Source organism: Sciurus carolinensis, chromosome 8, assembly GCF_902686445.1.
Source record: "Sciurus carolinensis chromosome 8, mSciCar1.2, whole genome shotgun sequence".
In the NCBI taxonomy this organism is placed as follows: domain Eukaryota; kingdom Metazoa; phylum Chordata; class Mammalia; order Rodentia; family Sciuridae; genus Sciurus; species Sciurus carolinensis.
This window is the reverse complement of record NC_062220.1, coordinates 116582793-116604541: the sequence shown is the minus strand read 5'-3', so window position 1 is coordinate 116604541 and position 21749 is coordinate 116582793. Positions and strand designations below refer to the sequence as shown.

Sequence of the window (21749 nt, the reverse complement as noted above, 5' to 3'; positions counted from 1 at the left end):
ATATAAATAAAATTAAATACATACATACATATGTATCATGTTATTTTGAGTTGGACTGTATCTCAAAGCCAACCAGTGGCATACCATAGGTTAAGTGCCAACATTTGTTTTCACTGTTTCTATTACATGATACATTTTATGATAGTTGGTGTCTTGGATGCATTAAAATATGGTGTTATGATTTGGATCTAAAATGTTCCCCAAAGGTTCATGTGTTGAAGACTTGATTCCCAATATAGCAATGTTCAGAGATGGTGGCTTTGGGACGTGTATAGATCATGATGACTGGGACTCACCAGTGGATTAATCCACTGATAACCGAAAGAACTTCTGGAAGATGGTGGAAACTGTAGACTGTGGGCATGGTTGCAGGTGTGCCCTTGAAGGGTATTTCTTGTTCCTCTCTCTCTGCTTCCTGGTTGCCATTAACTGAACAGTTTTCCTCCACCATACTCTTCTGCCATGATGTTCTGCCTCACCTCAAAGCAATGGAGCCAGCTGAACATCAACTGAAATCTCTGAAATCATGAACCAAAATACATCCTTCATCCTCTAAGTTGTTTTTCTTAGGTATTAGCAATGCAAAGCTGACTAACATAAATATATAAGATGTACTCCATGTTTGTATAAATATGTCAAAATATATTTTACTGTCATGTATAACTAAAGAGAACCAATTAAAAAACCAAATATGGTTTCATTCCAAAGAAGTGTTTTTATACTATGTTCACTACCACACTTGGGCTCTGCAGAATTGCTTCAGGGACTGCTTTTCTCCTTTTCTCTACTTTCCAACAACTAGGTTTTAATTTATTTTATAAAAGGGGAATCCACTAAAATTTTGTTTAAGAACAACATTCTGTTGATCTAGCAAAGTTTAAAACCTGCTACTTTAGAAAAAACTAAGCACAATGATTTTCACTCTAGAATTTTAAAGAAATTTTTTAAACACATAGCAATATGCACCTATAAGAAGGGATTAAAGGAAAACATGGGATGCAAGAAAATACGAATTTAAGAACCTTCCTTCCAAAACTGAAGAATTTCAAACATCATCAAAACTATACTCAATTTCTCTTTGAAATTTAAGTCAGTTCAAGCCCACCATTGGTCAATAAGTCCATAACCAGAATATCAATTCTCAAATGTGCTGGCCCAAAGACATCATTACAGAATCAAAGGTTCTCCAGAACTGATACTTCTCTTGACCTGCTGGTTGTGGCAAAAGCTTTCAATGGGGCCCTGTGCCCCTTCCATCTGCCTTTTGCCCCAGTTGTTTTATGCTGTAGGAAGAGAAGACAGCCAAGATGAGTTTCTGAAAGGCAGTCCAGGGAGATTTTAGGCAGGGAGGAGTTGTGTTGACCCTGGGTTGATACCTGAGGCATGGAGGGCTGAAGTGTCACCCACAAGAAAAGTCGGAGGAAATCAGCTCATAAAATCTGAAAGGAGATTGGATAGAGAAGAGGCTGGTTCTGTGCATTCCTGGGATTTCAGGGAGCCTTGGAAAGGGTGGTTACGATGTACATACCACAGGTGAAAATCTAGGAGCTTTGAAAACAGGCCTCATTCCTAAAAAGTTAGTGAGTCCCAGAGAGGAAACAAGTTTGCACCTTGGTCTAAGGACAGAAGTGAGGGACTGTTAAAGGGGAAACAGCAAGGACTCCAGGGCTGAAATTACAAGAGTCAGCTTACACAGAGAGTCAGGCAGGGAGGCCTGCAGGAGCCTGAATCACTCTTAAAACAAGTCAAGCCAACTCAACTGAGTAACATGAAACCATAAAGCTGTTCTTATGTAATTGTAGACTGGTTGGTAGCTCAGGATTCCTTTTTTTGGTGGCACCTTGTCTTAGCACTTTTAACTAGCAGCTGCCTATGTGCTGTATTGTGATGATTATTTGAGGGGCATGGAAGATATGAAAGCAGGAAGGCCAGGAAACTCGTGGGCTGAGTTTTGAAAGGGAATTTCCTACTTCTTAACTAGAAGCAGCAGAAATTATTCAGAGAGGTAGGCCCCCAGACACACCCAGGGAGAACTCTTTTTTTTTTTTTTTTAATAGATTTTTTAGTTGTAGAGGGACACAACGCCTTTATTTTATTTATTTATTATTATGTGTTGCTGAGGATCGAACCCAGTGCCTCACACATGCAAGGCAAGCACTCTACCACTGAGCCACAATCCCAGCCCCAGAACTCTTGTTTTTGAGAGGGGTTTGATCATAACGATACATTGGCAGAGTGGACTCCATGGGAGCACTGGGTACAAGGCTGGGCCAACCCCTTGGGAACTCTTTCTACTCAGAAGTAAGCATTCCAGAGGGCAGGGAGTGAGAACTGCACAAGGAACCAAAGGACCTGACTTAACCAAACTTTGTGACATTGGGCAATTCATTAACTTCTCTGAGTCTCAGGGAGTTTCCTCTGTAATGTTAGGGGTCAGATGAGGCGTCTCAAATGTCAGTTCTCAAATGTGCTGGCCCAAAGGCATCATTATAGAAGCCAGAGGCTTTCCAGAGCTGGTATCTCTCTTGGCCTACTGGCCATGGCAAAAACTTTCAGTGGGGTCTCAAATGCTCTTCCAGGACTAAAATTCTAAGATAGAATGCCAAAGAGGAGGGGGAAGTATAGGAAGTGGGTGGTCATGCTAGTTAGTCCATTACCAGCAAAAACCCTGGAGATTTATAGTGTCTCTCAACAGCTAGACTTCCTTTCCTTCTTTTATTGTTAGAGAATTATATCCCAGTGCCTTAGTGAAAGAGTTAACAAACTTTTTCTGTAAAAGGCTAGATGGTAAATACTTTCATCTTTTTAGCTGTGATCTGTCATGACCACTCAACTCTGCTTTGTAGCACAAAAGCATCCATGAAAAGTGCATGAATGAATGGGTATGGCTGTGTTCCAATAAAACTTTATTTACAAAAACAGGCAGGGGACCAGATCTATTGTTTTAAGAACATATATACAGTTTCAGAGTTGTATCTGGCAGTAAAGCCTCAATATTAACTCTTTTTCTTCTTTTTTTTTCAACTAGAAACTTTTCAAAGATTGTCATATCACTTATCTGATTGACTTTTCAGTGATTTAGTTTGCAAGTATAATAAGGATGATGATTAACTCCATGGCCCAAGTTCACACAAAGATAAGGACAGAGCTAGACCTCCCTCTGTTCTTCTGGTTATTCAGGTCTCTTTCTCTTTGTCCTTTGAGGACATTTATGAGGCCAATAGGTGTGGTCTAAAGGTTAATCTGAAAACCAAGAAATTCTTTCATTTAGTGTTGACCAGAGACCCTTATGGAAATTACCCCTGGAGAAAGAAGACAGCTTCTCAAACTTTTAAAACCCTCTGGAGAAAAATATACCAGATTTGATTTTAAGTCTCTAAAATCTAATGATCAAATCAAAGTTTGGTCACTTATACTGCCACTAGAGGACCTAAAGTGTGCCTTGTAAAAACCTGGCAGGCCCGAGACAGATGGGACCTCATGAATCAAAGAGAAAAGAGAGGGAACTAGGCAAATGGACACAGGAGAGATAGAAAGCCCGCCGAGGGAGAAATCCTCAAGGCAAAAAGAAAAGAAATGGCAAAGAGTTTACCCTTCAAAAGTCTAAGAGAAGTGATTTCTGTTTCCTTTGATGCTCCAAGTCCATTCGACCCTGTCTTCTTATTGTGATTGCTTTCTACCAACATGAAGCTGTCTATATTCTTTTTTTATTGAATACCCTGTGATGAGGGCTAATCCTATACTTTTCATAATTTTTCTTTATCCCTTACAATGACTACTCCAAGAGCTTACACTGAAAGCAAGCACTTGAGAAACAGGAGCTGAATTTGAGAAAAGAGAGTGAGGGAAATGTCTGCAGATCCTCATGCTGGCCCTCTTAGTGCTATCACCTGGGAGCTCAGTTTGTATTCTGTTCTGTAGTGTAGCTACCACATAGTTTAGGCAAGTGTAAGAATTCAGGAGATTAGGAGGGTGCAGGATTCAAGTCAAAGCCCTTCTCCAGCAGTGCTCCAAATTTTTGTCCCTGTGCATAGGGAAAATATTTTTGCTGCTCTCTTTTTTCTCTTTTAAGGCTCATAATAGTAAAACTGGAAAAACAAGCCTGTCTCTATTTAGAGTATCCAATTTCAGTCCACACTGGACCTCTTGGTTAAGTCTGGTGTGACCATGCTTCCTCACTATCTCAAGACATTGGATTTTTTTGAGTTGAGTCAAGTTTTGTAAAAGTTGAAAGTTCTCATATATCTCCTTTTCATTGAAAAATTTTGCTAGCTCCTGCTTTGCTCTTAAACAACCTGGTTCTTTTGTTCTCTTCCTCCTTCTCTTCTTCCTTTCTTCCTCTTTAGGCTGCTTCTCACTTTCATCTTGCTCTACCACCTTCTCATCCTTTCTTCTCTTCCTCTTTTTCCTGCTTGTCTCCACTTTTTCCTCTTATCTTACTTCTTTCCCTCCTTTGCATTTTTTTTTTTTGGTAGAGCAATTTGCCTCCCATTCTTCTTATCTGAGTGTCCTCTGAGGAGCTTCTTTGACAAATGTATTGCCATTCACCTCCCCATGTACTATTTGTGTTCCTAGGCATCAGTCCACTGGTGTGTAGCCAAATTGCTGTCACCTAGTTAGTATGTAAGCTCCCAGATTCTCCTTTCCCACTGGCTACCTTCCCAGTATTTTCTAAGAGATTAACACTTCTGTAAACGGAAAGGACAAGCTAAATTTCAATCAGTGTTTCTAGTTGGTCAAAGTCAGAAGAGTGCTAAAACTATCGACTAAGATGAAGTCTTTGGATTTTGCATTAAGAAATACATCTGGGCCTTCCTTGTCGTATCTTGGCATATGGCAAAGTGAGTTCACTATATCAATCTTTATGGGTGAACTTTATATTCAGAAGGTGATTTAGAGTTATAGTTAAGAGCACAAACTTGGAGTTAGAATGCCTTGGTTAAAATCCCAGCTCCATGCATTCCTACCTACATGACTCTGGGTGAGTTACTCTCTCTGTGCCCCAGTTTCCTCAACTGCAAAATAAAGATAATTGCTCCTATCTTGTAGAGCTGTTTTGAGGATTGAATCAGTTAACACATGTGAATATCTTAGAACAGGATGCACTTAGTACTGATCAAGGGTTGGCTATCATCATTATCATCATTTTATCTCATTTGCAGATACTCCCTCTTAAGCTTTGAATTCAGTCATTTATTCATTTATCTATTTATGCTTTGCTATTCTGTTTTTCCACAACTACATGTGATTACTATATGCCAGATTCTGTGATCGGTGCCCATATATATGCATATGTATATATGTATACATGTGTATGTCACTCACATTTCTACAAGATATATATATAAAATTACAAGTAATTGTTTTTACAAAAGAAAAGCATTTGAGTCGAGGGTAGGTGAGAAGGAGAAGGGTCTTCTTTGCCTACATAGGGGGGACCTCTCTGAATATTGGGCATTTAGGCTAAGACCTAAAGAATCAGAAGAAGTCATCCAGAAATGAGAAATGGTTGAGATGATTACTCTGATTTGATCATTACACATTGTATACATGTATTGAAATACCACATTTTACCACATAAGTTTGTGTAATTTTTATGTATCAATTAAATTATTAAAAAATATAAAAGAAGGAAAATCGTGGATGAGCAATCTAAGCAAAAGAAACAGATGGTCAAAGGCACTGAGGTAGGAAGGAATGTGGGGGGTATATAAAGGACTGAAAGGGCCAGCATGGGAGAGATACAATACATTTAAATCGGGCCTTTGGAGTTGTTGATGATTTCAAAGATGGGCCCATCTGTTGGTGGGTGGGTTGCTCTCCAGTCTCCTAAACCTCTAAATGCAGCCAGAAGACCTCACCTGCCAAAAACTGGTGGGAAAATACCAGTTTGGCAGTGGCTTCCTGACTGCCCATCACTTTGATTGATTGGTCAGGGGAGAAATGTGTGTGCATGGAATGAATGAAAGACAATCATTGTCTGTGGGGATGTGAACTGATGTAGAGTAAACAGAGATTATGATGATTCTGGAGCAAAGCTGTGTCTAAATATTTACCAGAGACTCAGAAATAAAATATTCGGAATGTACAAACCCCACCTTATTTTTTGTTCTAATCCAGGAAGTTTGATCCCTGAGAAATGGCCAGTGTCAAAGGTTAAATCCTTTCAAATTTCCCTTATTGAAAAGAGAGTTCCTAAAGGGAAAGAGATATTAACATTAAAGACCACCAGTTCCTGAGAAGGTGAAGGAAGAATCTGAAATAAAACATGATGCAGTGGAGCACATGCAGCTCCTGAGTGTACAGTGAGGTGGTCGGTAGGAGGTCTCATTGCACTGTGCCCCTTCATGGAAGTTCAGAAGAAAATATCAGAAAGAGAGGACGTCAGTGGAGGGCTGTGGCTTCTCCTATGCCTCCTGGACTTCAAGAACCTTTGGCTATGGGAACTTGGGCAGGTACTTCACTCCTCTGATCCTTCATCTCCTCTGTAAAATAAAAATGTGAATAAAACCAACCTGGCAGAACTTTCTGGGCATTAAATAAGAAAAAGTGAATTGAGTTCATGGCTGAACACTTGGAGGCACTGTAAAAGTCAGCGTTCCTTTTTCCTTTTCTTATTTTCCCAGGGTAGAGCTCTCTAAGTGAGGTACCCAGACCTCGTTCGTTTTCTAGCCCTAACCTAGACCTACTGAATCAGAAACTCTAGAGAATGGGACCCAGCAATCTGTTTTAATAAAGCTTCCGGGAGATTTTAATTAGGATTGCCAAACTTAGCAAATAAATGTATAGGATATTCTGTTAAATGTGAATTTTGTACAAACAATGAACACATTTGTAGGATACACTATCCCAAATATTTCATGGGACATACTTATACTTAAAAAATATATTCATTACTTTTCTGAAATGCAGACTTAATTGAGTATCTTATGTGGTGATGTGTGCTAAAGTTTGAGAATCACTGTTGGGAGGACATCCCAATGGATGCTCTAGCACAGCCCAGAGAAAGGTTGGAGAGGAGATTCTGGTATCTCCTTATGTCCCTTAAAGAGGAGGGCAGAGCAGGGGGACAACTCCAGTGTTCTGGATATTTTTGGAATTACATGCTTCATTAACAAAGAAAGCAGTTTCTTGAAATTTGTTGAGTGCATTTCCATTTGAGTTATGATCTTTCTCCCTCCAAGAGGAACTAACAACTCTCACTCTGATGAAACTCAGGCACGCCATAAAAACACAGGTCATTATTAGTATTTTTCATGAATAGTATGACTTTGTGGGGCAAAATTTCTTAGTGGTCTCTTACACCTGTCACCTCATTTAAGCCCAACAATACCCTTGTGGATTAGAATAAGGAGGATTCTTATCCTTGGTTTATAATGGACAAAATTAAAGTTCAAAGCAGAAAAGTCACATAGTTTGGGACAGAAGAGCCAGGATTAGAACCAGGTTGAAATGTTCCCAGTGTGCTTAGAAGGAGGGGAAAGAAGGGGATGTAAGCCTTTACTGCATTCAAACATGATTTTTGATACAGGATAGTTTAAAAAATATACATTTTTATAATTTTTAGTTGACATGGATTAATTGTGCATATTTATGGGGTAAAATGTGACATTTCGATACATATATAAAATGTGTAATGATAAGAACATTTATCATTTCTTTGTGCGGGAACATTCAAAATTCTTTCTACTAGCTATTTTGAAACATTTAGCATACTTTCTCAAATCCATTGACTGCTCCTAATTTTTAAGTAGGAAGACAAATGTGATTTTTTCCATTTCCTTGGGTAATTCTTGGCCCCTAGGTTAGTGGTCTTGAGATGTGCTTGGGCTTATTTTCCCTAGGATATGGAAGTAAAGATAACATTAATATGTAAACCAAACCACCTTCTTTCTCTGGGCTATAATTTTATTTTCATTTGAAAATAACAATGTTGACCAATGTTTCCCAAGGTAATTCCAGCTTTAACATCAGATGAAGTGGATTAAGATGTCCATCTTCTATTTCCTGTCACACAAAACACTATTGCAGTTAGTATTTAGTGACATTTTCATATCTTTTTCTATGTACCCCCAAACAAATACATAACTTTGTTCTTAGTTTTCAGGCTTTGCCAGTGAGTCTAAGAGAGGAGCCTTGGAATTGTTGTCTTTCATTGTCAAAGATTTTAAAGACTTGTGTTGATTATAAAATTACAGAAACTCATTATGAAAAAATTGAAAAAGTATAAAGAAGTAAAACAATGTATTTATTATTTTCTCTTTCAAAGAGTCTGTTAAATTTGGATATTTCCATAAATTTATGTACAAATCTGCACACATGCATATCTTTAAACATTTTTGGGATGACATGGTGTGTAGGTTGCATGGTAATGAACATATTAATGAAATCCTTCTAAATAAATCTTTGTGTCTCAGATAATTTGCTTAAGATAGAGTCCCTCCCATAGTATATAAGTCCTCACATAGTATAAGAAAATCAATTTTTTATTCTTAATTAAAATACCAGAAATATAGGGAAGAGAAAATTTACTTGCCAATACCAAGTATTAGCATTGAAAAAAAACTTGTCTGTTTGATAGAATATAACCCATAAGATCAGATCTCCCCTACCCCACTTGTGGTATTGTTCTTACTAATGCTGAACTTAACAGGTTGCCAAACTGACATAGAGACATTTCTCTAGAATGCTCTGCTGTCCCTATGGGCTCTCTGTAGGCCGGGCAGGCCAAGTTCATTGCCTCCTCTTTAGGACAGAGAGAACCTTGGCATATTCCTGTGAAGAGTGCCAATTTCAGGCAGCCAGTAGGAAGAAGTGCAACTGCAAGGTATTTGGTTGCCACAATGCTTCCTGTTGTTTTCCCAACATTCAAACTTTTGATATCAGTGACACCATGAATAAGGGAGCACTACAGTGCCAACATAGGGTGTGAAATTCACCAGGAGAGTGGAACAGACAACATGTGGGAAAAGAGATCAGAGGGGGAAGAGATTAGCTCTGGATGATGTCAGTGGTGAGATACCTCATGATGACTAGCACAGTGTTTTGGTAGGCAGAGTTCAACAAAGAGGGAGTTTCAAGAAGGAGAAACACATAAAAACAGGAGGCAGGAAAGCACAGAGCAGGTCTAGCAGACTGAGCTGTTGTGATTTTGCCAAAAGGTAGAGGATGTGACAGAACATGGCAGGGCTGCTGGGGTTGGAGAAAGTAGAACTGTTCTGATTGTGAAGAGCTTTCAGTATCTATTACTCCTCTTGTGAATTCCATGCCATGTCAGAAAGCAGATGAGTTTTCCAGTAGACCATCTTTGTTGTCTACGATGGTTGGTATAACCATCTGGAAACTCCTTATAATCCTGTTTCTTGCACTAAATTGTTTGTGGAAGTATTTCTCACAGTCTTTGACTTTGGTAGATTTCCATTTGGATATCTCAATAACTTTACTGTGATATGAGGATATCCTGGGAGTCTTAATTTGAGCCTATCAACTCTAGGATTTTAGAGGTGAAATGGCTAAAATTTTGTTCAGTCTTCAGGATGTATGTTGACATGTGGTTTGAGTAACAGTGTCTCCCATTGGGCAGGATGAATGCCCTGTTAACAGACCTTTAAAATTCTGGCAGTAAAGCAGGGGACTTTGGAGACAGCCTCTTTTACCCCAAACTTTTTGTCCTCCAGAGCTTAGCATTTATATAGCTAGGGTCTGCACTTCTACTTCCCAAGAGAGGTCAAAACAACATTAAGGAGAGAATGATGACTTCTAATATAGTTTAGGACAGGCTCCTTAAACTTAATTGTGCATAAGGATCACGTGAAGAGCTTATTACTCTCATTCAGTAGGTCTCTGGGAGGCAACTGAAGATTTGCATTTCTCACAAGGTCCAAAGTGAAGCTGATTTTCCTGATTTGCAGAATACTGTGAATAACACAAGTTCCAGGAATACATCTCTAGGACTGAGTTAAGCACTGAAGGAATTATCATTAAATAGAGTAATGTCTGTCTGGTTCAAAAGATAGATACAATCCCCACTAGTTTCCAATGTTGGTGGGGAGAAATTATTTGCCTGGATATTTTCCTTTGTAATTTAATTAGTTTTCCCTTTAGAGTAGGCTTACAGGAAGTCATCTAATATGTGCCAAACCCTGGAAGGATTGGAGTGAAAAAAATTTAAGTGACTGTATTAAGGCAAACCAAATTGGTCTTATCAGGAATCTAAATTGCAAGGAGAAGAAAACCGGTCTTGTTAAAAATTCCAAATAATTTAGAGCTCATCCTCCAATAGTGATGGGAATTAGAGGAACTGGCTCAATCTTCATGGCTGCCAAGAATCGTAAAGGTTTAACACAGAATTTGGAGCTAGAGGACGTTAAAGCCAAATGGGAAGGCAAGAAGGGCATCCTTTTTCGTTCCAGACAGCTTGTGTCTAGATTAATCTATTTGGTTTTGAGGCCCACTAGGGAAGAGAGAAGGGGCTGAAGGAAACAGAGAGAAAGGGTGATGACATACAAGTCCATGACTAGTGAGAGGCAGACATACAAAGAGAGGAAACTTGGATTGGAGAATAAGAGGGGAGTGCACTACCTCTATCTTTAGATATAATAAGAGCTTGTGGAAGAGAGATTTGACTTGTTCTGGACCAGTAGAGTAGAAGTAGGACATGGGTCAGTTTCAGCTCAAGGTAAAGAGGGTCTTAATAAAAAAAAAATGATACACCATAGATTCGGATGCCTTGAAAGGTGGGAGTTCTTGTCATCAGAGGTGTGAATGCAGCTGACCATCACTTGGGAGGTGTTGCAAGAGGGACTCAAACTGATATCTGTGCATCCATCAAATTCTGGAAGATTCTCTAATTTCTCTATCTTCTCTTTTGCCAAACTTGTTGGATAGGAAATGTAGGCAGTCAAATGTGGTCATTAATTGCCTAAAGTCAAAAGAAAACATAGTTTTTTTTGCCTTTTGTGGTATGAGATTATGTTATTTTCCCAATTACTATTCCATCAAAACTGCTGGATTTAGAAACTGTGGCATATGTATACAATGGAATATTACTCCGCCATAAAGAATGAAAAAATTATGGCATTTGCAGGCAAATGGATGAAATTGGAGAATATCATGCTAAGTGAGATAAGTCAATCTCAAAAAACCAAAGGACGAATGATCTCACTGATAAGCGGATGATGACATATAATGGGGGGTGGGAGGGGTTAGTGTTAGGGTTAGGGTTAGGTTTAGGGTTAGGGTTAAGGAGGGTGACAAGAATGGAGGAAGGAAGGACTGTATAGAGGGAAAAGAGGGGTGGAAGGGGTGGGGGGGAAGGAAAAAATAACAGAATGAATCAGACAACATTACCCTATGTAAATTTATGATTACACAAATGGTATGTCTTTACTCCATGTACAAACAGAGAAACAACATGTGTACCATTTGTTTACAATAAAAAAAAAAGAAAAAAGAAAAAAAAAACTGCTGGATTTGGTCTGATGTAGATCCTCAAGCACAGTGGCAAGTGGCAGTAAAACTATGTGAATGTTTATAATAGCCTTTTGCACCCCATCAGGGGATGAGGAGGACTTATTAGTCAGAATCAAGGTTAAGCTGAGAAATTTTAGATAAAGTCTATAATACCGGATTCAGGAGGAATGTGGGAGGAAATTACAGAGAACATGATTCATGTCACTGGGTTACTCTCTAAATTGGGCATGATTCCCAAATCAGCATGAGCATGGGTGAGGAGTGGACAGATAGTGTTTGGGAAGTCAGAATGATAAAGTTATTAAATTAATAAGTTCCTGTGAGCAGAGGAACATTATGACAATCTGGCAGAGGAGGGTACAAGATAAAGCAATGGTGTCTGTCTTAGTCTTCTCAGGCAGCTATAACAAAACATCACAGGCTGTGTGTCTTAAACAGAGAAATTTATTTTCTAACACTCTAAGGGATAACACTTCAAGGAGCTGTCAGGGTTGGCTTCTGGCAAGGTCTCTCTTCTTGGCTTTCCATCTGTGTTCTCATGGCCTTTTGTTTTTCTGTGTGCATGCAAGGAAATAGAGATTTCTGGCATTTTTTCCTCTTTTTATAGGGACACCAATCCTATAATATCATAAGGCCCTACACTTATGACTTCATTTAACCTTATTATATTCATTATGACCCTGTCTACAGATGTAGTCATATTGGGGTTTAGGGATTCAATATATGAATTTTGTGGGAAGAACACAGTTCAGTTCATAACGGTGTCCATTGTAGCTCTTGTGAATTTCCTTTAGGGTGACATCATTGTCTTCTTGGCAGGACATAGGAGAGAAGGGACATGCTTCTTAGAACCAGTTGAGTGCCAGTCATTACTGATTCCTCATCTCATTTGACTCTTGCATGGCCAGTCATGAGAGAATGTGGGAGACTCACAGATCTTGTGAGCACCCAGATGGTAAGGGTTCAAGAAAGCATTCCAATTGGACTTTTTAAGTCCATGCTGCCTTTGCACTGGATGGAACTTTGCCTTGAAATCTTGCTGAATTCTTAGGACTATGTCGTTAAACCCAAAACTGTCAGGGAGTCTGCTTCTCAAGTCTCTGGGAGAAGTAGTATCTGGGAGAATCTCAGAATGGGATCCTAATTAGAATAAGTTATACTCCATGCATTTATAACATGTCAGAATACACTCTATTGCCATGTATATCTAAAAAGAACAACAACAAAGAATAGGGAAGTGATGTGATCAAAGTTCTGCTTCGGGAGGTAACTGTCCATGTGGGTGGGTGGGGTGACTAATAGGAGGAGGGAGAGACTTGAGATCACCTGAAAGAATGCTTGGTAGTCATGTTGTGGGGAATAGTAAGCAGCCAAGGGTGATATAGCAAGTGCCAAGTGGCAATGACATTGTGAAGGTAGAGTCAGCATTTTTGTAAATGATTGAGTCTGAGTCACGGGGTAAAAGGAAGGAGAGCAGAATGAGACTGAGATGGTACCTCTGACAGAAGTGAAACTAACCTGGTCCCACAACATTCTAGCACCCCCAAACACTCCTATCTCCATGTTGTCCCCTCTCTGATGGTAAGGGGAGCACAGGACAGCTGGAGATGTCTTAAAGTCCAACATCTCCCTTCAAGGGAGGGATATTATAGAGGACCTCTTGAATTTAAGATTAATCTAATTTGGTTAATCATTTCTGATAATTATGTCCTTAATAGTAGAGCATTAGGCTTAATAATTTATCAAGTGAGAGATGATAAATGAAAAGATAATGCATCAGGATTGGGGCTGGAATAGTAAGGACAGTTTCTCAGAGTAATCTGTCTTATGGGAAATATATATTTTGTTCTAGATTTGGGCCATTTTAGGAACACTAGGAGAAGGAATGTTTTTATTAAACGTAGACTTTTATCCCCATCAAGCTTTGATCAGACACAGGTGGATGTCTCTGAACAAATTACTTTCTCAGCTTCCCCTTCTAAATGAATGGCATTCACTCGGTTATTCAAATCCCAAATCATGGAGATACTCTTTCCCTCATCAAATCCCTCAACAAAGCTTGTCGACTTTGTTTATAAAACAGAGCCCCACTCTCTCTGCATGTCTTTGTCTCACTCCTACCAACCTAGACCAACCCACCATCTATGCTTACCTAAATATAGAGATAGCCTCACACCTGGTTTCTCTGCTCTCCTCTCCCCTCAACCCTATACTTCCCACACAATGTAGAGAAATCCTTAAAACAAATCAGATCTTGTCCACGCTCTACTTAAAACCCTCTACTGGCTTCCCATCACAATTAGAAAATAAAATCCACTTTTCCTATCCTGGCTCACTAGCATCTCCATGACCCAGGCCCTCCTGACTATTCGGCCTCATCTCAAACCACCTTCTTCCTGGTCTATCTTACTCCACTCTACTCTGATCTTTATGCTTCGCAACCATGCATGCTTTTCCCAGCTGGGGGTCTTTGCTTTGTTGGAATGATTTTTTCCCTGAACTCTACACAGGTGGCTTGTATCATTTAGATCTCAATTTAAAGATCACCTCTACCAAGGGACTTTCTCTCTTTAACCACTCTCTCATACCCTCTCTACTTTATTCTCTTTGCAACACTTAACCACTCTCTGACCTTTCTGTTTTCTTTATTTACTGTGCTTCTTGTGAATATTTATGTCTGTGTTATTTGCAGCTCAATCTCCAATGTCTAGGCCAGCACTGGACACATTAAATAGCTGCTAAGTTAATATTGGTTGGGGCAATGAATGAATGCATTTACACCACTGTTTCCTCCTCATCATTCTGAGACCTCCGTTTGCCTGAGCCTTCAGAGATCTCCCTCTCCTATGACTTAGCATTTGGCACTAAGCACCAGCTGCCTTATATTGGGGACAAGGGCTGGTATAGTTAGGACAATTTCTTGGAGTAATCTGTCTTTGGGGAAATACGTTATTTTCTTCCAGATTTGGACGGTTTTAGGGACAATAAACAAACAACTACAAGCATCCTTTTATCTGTTTAGTAAAGATAAGGGAAATTACACAGATGGTCCCTAACTTATGATCATTTAACTTAATAATGTTTTCAATTTTATGATGGTGCAAAATTGTGCCAATTCAACCATTCTGTTTTTCATTTTCAATATGGTTTTCAATAAGATATAAGAGATATTCAACACTTTACTATAAAATAGGTTTTGTGTTAGATATCCACCTGTAGGCTAATGTAAGTGTTCTGAACATATTTGAGGTAGGACAGACTGAGTTGTGATGTTTAGTAGGTCAGGTTCATTAAACAAATGCATTCTGGACTTTTAATATTTCAATTTATGATGGATTTATTGGGATATAACCATATTTTTAGTTGAAGAGCATCTGTACTTATTTGGTACTTATCAAATGCTTTTGTTCCTTATCCTCCTGCATATAGAAAGACTCTAGAACTCTCTGGAGTTCTTTTGCACCTCAGAGGCAACTGAGTTGGTGACATAGTGTTATCATTGTCAGTTTAAGAACCCTCTTCTTTCATTTGATATTTTCTTCTTGGACTCCCATTCACAGTCCCACTCACCTTTCTCCTTTTAGGTTTCCACTCTTGGGCATTTAAATATGTCCTTCCAATCTGTCTTCTAACCTATGTCTTTAGATATGTGTATCCTTGCAGTGTTTTGTGCATTTTCTGTGCAATCTCTAGGCCCTTTTTTAAAAATAAAAATACTATACGGATTTAGAAAATTATTGTTACTATTAATATTATCTCTTGCTACTTGGTACCACATAGAATCACAATAGTTTAGAAGCTAGGAATCACTCAGAAACCCTCAGCTCCATGCCCCTTTTCCTTCAAAAAGGTGACCCAGACCCAGAGGCTTCTTTTAAATGATTCATTTTAAGAGCATTATCTATATTTACTGAAAGTCAATGTTGGACAAGGCCCTAAGCCACCAGGCATGCTGAGAACACAGACATGATTGGTACAGTCCCTGTCCCTGAGCAGACAACCTGGAAGGAGACTTTTAGAGGAATCCTGATGTATGTCCCATCTTCTTCATTATTGGACATTAGGCTCACAAAAGACAGATGTTCTGATTTGGGGATCATCTGCTTCTTCACCAATTCTTTCCTTCCCATCTTCACTATTTCCCAAGTCCCCACATCTACCTTGTGAACTAGTGGTATCAACAAATTCCAGCACAGTCAAATTTTCAGTTGTCCTCTTTGGGCTGGCATGTCTCTTCTTTCGTAGCCTACCCCGAGTGTCCTAGTCAGGTATAGAGCACTACCTGACTTTATCTTTGTGTTTCCAGATTGGAGCCTCTCTCTTCGCCAGTAACATTGGAAGTGGCCACTTTGTGGGGCTGGCTGGGACTGGAGCAGCTTCAGGGATCGCCACTGGGGGTTTTGAATGGAATGTGAGTACCATCAGTGCCACTGTGCTATACTAGTCTGTTTTGTGTTACTATATGAAACACTCAGAAGTCAGCTAATTTTATGAAGATGTGATTTATTTAGCTCATAGTTTTGCAGGCCAAAAGTTCAAGCAGCATGATGCAGGCACTTATGAGGGACCCTCTTGACTGCAGCATCTCCTGGTGGAAGGCGATAGCAGCACTGTGTGTGAGAGATAATACCGCCCAAAATAAGAATACATCCAACGAGGATGGGTGGGGCCAGGCTCAGACATTTATCACACTTTCTCTCTACAGCTACCAGGGGATTACTCCAGATGTACCTTAATCCTTTCCATGAGCAGCACTCTCAGTGACCTAAGAACCTCCCACTCTGCCCTACCTCTTAAAGGTTCCACCACCTCCCACTAAACTGTATCCAAACTGTACCAGAACCTTAGAACTTAGCTGGATCAATCTATGTTCAGAGGAGCTTGAGACAGTGGGGGACCTCTCAGAGCCATCCTGGGATGCAGATGGAGGAGCATGGCTTTAGGAGCCCAGGGGTTCTGTTTTCCTTCCACCAGAGTAGCATGAGGGTGGTAAGAGTATTTTTTCTTTTTCCCTTTGGTGTTAAAAAAAATGAGGCCCCAGTACCCTTCTAGCCAAGTTTGGAAATGCTTATCATCAGATTTATTACTATTATTTTTTATTATTACCATTATTCTCTAAATGGTATTTTATCCCTTGTAGTATAGGGAAGAGGCAAAGGAGATCTCAGTGCTCTGGTTGGGGCCCCAGGGCTGTGATGTTAGTGGTATTTTCTGTTTCTTTAGGCCAATTGGGCAACAAAACATCCGGTCTCTAAGGGCCACCCAGGAGCTGTTCTTAGATCCAAAAGAGAAAATGCCGGGTGATTTTTCTTCAGAAGTTGAGGGGCCCTTCAGGTAAGCAGGGATGAGTTAAGGTTTCTCCTAATTTGAATCTACCTCTTGTTTTGGTTTCAGGCCCTGGTTTTAGTGGTTGTGCTGGGCTGGGTGTTTGTTCCCATTTACATTAAGGCTGGAGTAAGTATTCACTCTGTTATTCCATTCCCTGCTGACAAATGTATGTGTGATTTTGATCCTTCTGGAGGACAGAGAAAACTTTATGGAATAAATGGCAGAGAAAACCTGTGTTTGTTTTTAGTTCCAGGTTGTAAAATAGTTCCTGACTGTCTTTAGGGTCATTAAACAGATCCACTGGCTCTTTTCAGTCAAGACTCATGACTCTTCCTTCTGAGAAGGTTTCCTAAGAAACCTCATACTATTCAAACACCTCTGAAACATCCTGTCCCCTCACTCTGGGTATGTCCATGCACTACATTGCCATACATTTGCTCTTGATATACAACCATGTCTAGTCTCTGCCTCTAGAAAGGAAGCAGATTGAGAAAAAGAATGTGTTTCCCCTTTACGTACATCAGTAGCTCTTATTTGCTGAGCATGCAGCTGGTACTCAACTATTAAATGCATGGTTGGTCTCCTGACTATGTCTCTCTGACATTTTAGAGAGGGCAGCTTTAGTATCATCTGTTTGGTGAGATATACTGAGCACATCCTATGTGTAGGTTTATATATTAGGAGCTAAAAGCAATATGGGAGAAACAGGGAAGGTGCTACATCTTCTGGAGACTCGCAGATTGAAGGTGACACATATTTGGTCCCAGAGGCTCAGGGACAACAGGCTCAGGACAGAGGAAGTAATATCAGAAGTGTGGTTAGAATTCGCAGGAAGGAACTGGGAGAACATTTGGGCAGCCATACAGCTATAGTCCATGGCACTGCCTATGTGAAGAGCGTGGAAAAGGTCACATCCAGCCTGGTCAACTTGTTTGGTACGCTGGCAAGATGCCACCATTGTTATGATTGTTTTTCAGTAGGCATTCTGTATGGGAATAAATCTCTCTATATAGAGATATATCTATTTCTATTTATATATACATTTTTCCTCCTCTCCAGGACAAGGTTCTGCCTCCTTAGTTAAGTCCAGTCATGTAGTCATTCAAAAACAGGTGTTTTTTGGGCACTCTTTGTGTGCTGGGATAACACCTAGCTACTCCTATAATGATAAGACAGGTGAGATTGAAATGAGCAAATGGCTGAATGCTATGTTCATCTGGTCACTTTGCAGACTTCCCAGACCAACAAGGATAATGAATCCTTGACCATATAATTGTGGCTCTAGCACCAGGATGGATCTCATTTTTCTGTGTTCTCTGGACTCTCTGGTCACTCTAGCTAGTGGTGACCTCTCTTCCATTCCATGCAGGTGGTAACAATGCCAGAGTACCTACGGAAGAGGTTTGGAGGCAAGAGGATTCAGATCTACCTTTCTGTTCTGTCCCTGCTGCTCTACATTTTTACTAAGATCTCGGTGAGTACACTGCACCAGGGACTGGGCCCTGGCTGTCTCAGAAGCTGCCAGCTCTCATTCACCAAGAGGCAGCTCTGTATGTTTCTATGAACTTGGTCCTTTAAGCTTTTTTGCCGCTTAGGGTAAAGTCCTGTTTCATGCATGAAGAAACCAGTGGAGTTTAGCAGAACTTCTTGTTCCCCACTGTGGTAAAGTTTGGGAACATAACAGGTTTACAAAGTTACAGTGAAAGCTGTTCTTAACAGAAGATTAAGAGGGAGTTAAGGAATCAGGATACCATATGATCCAACAATCCCAATTCTGGGGATATATTCAAAGGATATGAAATGAACATGTCAAGAAAATTCCTGTACTCTCACATTTATTGCAGCATGATTCATAATAGTGAAGACATGGAATCAACCTTAGTGTCCATCAACAAATGAATCGATACAGAAAATGTGGTGTATATACATACAATATAGTACTATTTAGCTTTTCAAAGAAAGAAGGAAATATTGTTCCTGTGACAACATGGATGAACCTGGAGGATACTATGAGAAGTAAAATAAGCTGAACAAATAAAAGCAAATACCCCCCTGATCTCATTAATATATGGGATTAAAAATATTGATTTTATATAAGTAGAGAATAGAATGGTGGTTACCAGAAGCTGGGGGTGGGGAGGGGAGGTCAAAGAATGCAAATGTTCACATAAATAGAAGAAATAAGTTCAAGAGATCTATTGTACAACATGGTGACTATAGTCAATGACAATGTATTGTATATACTTGAAAATTGCCAAGAAAGCAGATTTTAAGTGTTCTCACATATGTGTGGTAATAATATGTTAATTGGCTCTATTGAACCATTACATAATGTGTACTCATTTCAAAACATTATGGTTTACAGGATAAATGTGTTAAATATTTATTCATCAATTTAAAAAAGGAATTAAGGACATCTAAGGACTGACCTCAACCTGGAGGCAGCCATGGGTCTTTGTGTCCTGTCAGGTAAAAATCTGATTCCATGTGATATTTCTGAGACCCTTCAACATAGAAAGTCAATACCAATTTTGAAAGGGACCAGTGACTTTTCTTTTTAATTGACAGGTTCATTTTCTGTACTATAACTGAATACCACAGACTTGGTTAATTATAAAAATAGAAGTTTACTTGGCTTATGGATACTGGGAAGCTTAATATCAAAAGACCTTCCTGACATGACAGGAGGCATTACATGGCAAGATAGCGCAAGCATATCAGCTCAGATTTCCCTTCCTTCATCATAGGGGCTGGCCCCATGACCTTATGTAATCCCAATTGCCTCCCAAAGCTTTACCTCCAAATACTATCAATACACGGATTTGAGGACTAAGTTTCAATGTGAGTTTTGAAGAGGAGACATACAATCCTTGGCAGCAGGGAAATGAAAAACCTGGGGATGTAAATAAAGTACTTCTCAGAATCCTAAATCAGGAGTAGAAACCAGATCTGTGTCTCTTAGTTCACTGTCCTTTTCACTGAAGGAGGCTCTTCATATTCACTTGGAATTGGTTCCACGGGCCTTTCATTGCTGACCCTCTGAGGGATTTTTATTCTCTCTAAACCCAACCCCTGGGATGTTCCCCTACCATTTAGCCTTCCCTCCTTGCCAACCTGGAACTGCAGGCTCAGTTTGCAGGCTGAGATTTCTCAGGGATTGGCTAGTTACTGGATACCTTTGAAAGCTGGGAAGAGCTCTTGACCTACAGGAACAAGCCTCCTATTCCTTCTTCACTTTTCCTTTCTTGAAACTGTTCAAATCCATTCTTCATGATGGCAAAACAAAACCAAGCAAAAATCCAAAAATAAAACAAAGCAACCCTTTCCCACCAACCTCAGAAAACTCTGATTTCTAAGATATGCTCTTGATAGTCAGAAAAAGATAGGAAAAGAAAACTTGCTTATAGGATTTGGTGGGCATTTTTCTATCTCCAAAGCAAATCCCTGATAAAGGTTAAAGCAACGGTGGAAGAAAGAAAAAAAGAAAAGAAAAGAAAAGAAAGAAAGAAAAAGAAAGAAAGAAAGAAAGAAAGAAGGAGAGAGAGAGAGGGAAAAAACAAAAAGATGGAAGGAAGGAAGGGAGGGTGGGAAGATGAATGATAAAGAATAAGAGAACAAACATAGGACAAGTAGAACCTTGGTGACAAAACCATCTAGGAGAATAATTGGAGGAAGCGGACTCCTGGTCTGTTCGTTTCTCACTAACAAGTGATCAGGGAGCAAATAGCATAAACTCTTTAGAGCTTCCTTCATCATGAGTAAATTGGGCATAATAATTCTTGCCTTGTCTACCTCATTGAGTGGTGGGTGGTGAGGATTTAGTGAATTTATTTGAAAACATAAAGTTACTGAAATGTAAATGATAATAAACCTAACTGATTGAGAGAGAGCCTTCAGCACTCAGTGAGAAACTCTCTGGGTTACAGCAGGGCAGAGAGAGAAGTAGCATTTCTGATAGCACCTAGGAATGGTTCTGACTTTTCCCCTTTTCAGCAATTACAAAGTGCTTATTGCTCTATCAAAAAATTATTGGCTATAGCAAAATCTTATTGACTATAGCAAGTTTTCTCCTTTTTCTTATCCTCCCCCATCCAGCACCAAAGGAGAGATTAGCACAATCTCAGCATTTTGCAAAAGATCTGCCCTGGCTAAGATCTGAGGTAGGGTCGATTTGAAGTAGAGCCTTCTACTCTAGCTACGGTGCTGAAAAAAACAGTTGCCAGTGCTTTTATTTTTCTGATTACTTAAAGCTGAGACAAAAACATAATTAAGTAACATTTGCAATTTTTTATTATGGAAGATTTCAAACATACACAAACAGAAATGTAAGAGTATAATGAGTACTCATATATACTATGCTAATCGTTTGGCTTTAATAATTATCAATATTTTGCCATTTTTCAGCAATATTTTACATCAGATCCTAGAGATCATGTCATTTCATTGTAAATTCTTCAGGATGTACCTTTGACTTTTTAAAACCATAACAGTTGTGCTGTAATAATGTCTACCAAAATTTATATTGATTTCTTAATTTAGGTTGTTTAATAGCTGTAGTTTAACCCAAACTTCCTGATTATCTAAAATACTCTCTCTTACAGTTAGTTTATTTGAATCCAGACCCAGATGAGGTCTACACATTGCATTTGGTTATTCTTTCTTTAAAGGAAATGTACTTGTACAAATCTTCTAAGTACCAGAATTATTTTTCCTTTTTGTATTATTATTTTCCTGTCCTGGCCTACACATACTTTTTTTTTTTTTTTTAATTTAGATTACCTGTTTTTTTGTTGTTCAGTTGTAAAAGATCTTTGTATGTTCTGGATTCCAGATCCTTATCAGATATGTAACTTGAAAATGCATTCTACTATTCTGTAGATTGTTTTTCACTTTATTAATAATATCCTTTGATGCTCAGAGATTTTAAATCTTGGTGAGGGCTGGGGTTG

The 21749-nt window shown here is 39.3% G+C and overlaps 1 protein-coding gene across 1 annotated transcript in view; it reads left to right on the top strand.

Annotated features, from left to right (window-relative positions):
- The window catches only part of LOC124990660 (sodium/glucose cotransporter 1), a 72202-nt gene that overhangs the window by 9935 nt on the left and 40518 nt on the right, over window positions 1–21749 (top strand). The window contains exons 3-5 of the mRNA XM_047560890.1: window positions 15779–15883; window positions 16867–16926; window positions 18170–18274. Of these exons, the coding sequence (XP_047416846.1) occupies window positions 15779–15883; window positions 16867–16926; window positions 18170–18274 (270 nt within the window). The remainder of the gene's footprint in view (window positions 1–15778; window positions 15884–16866; window positions 16927–18169; window positions 18275–21749) is intronic.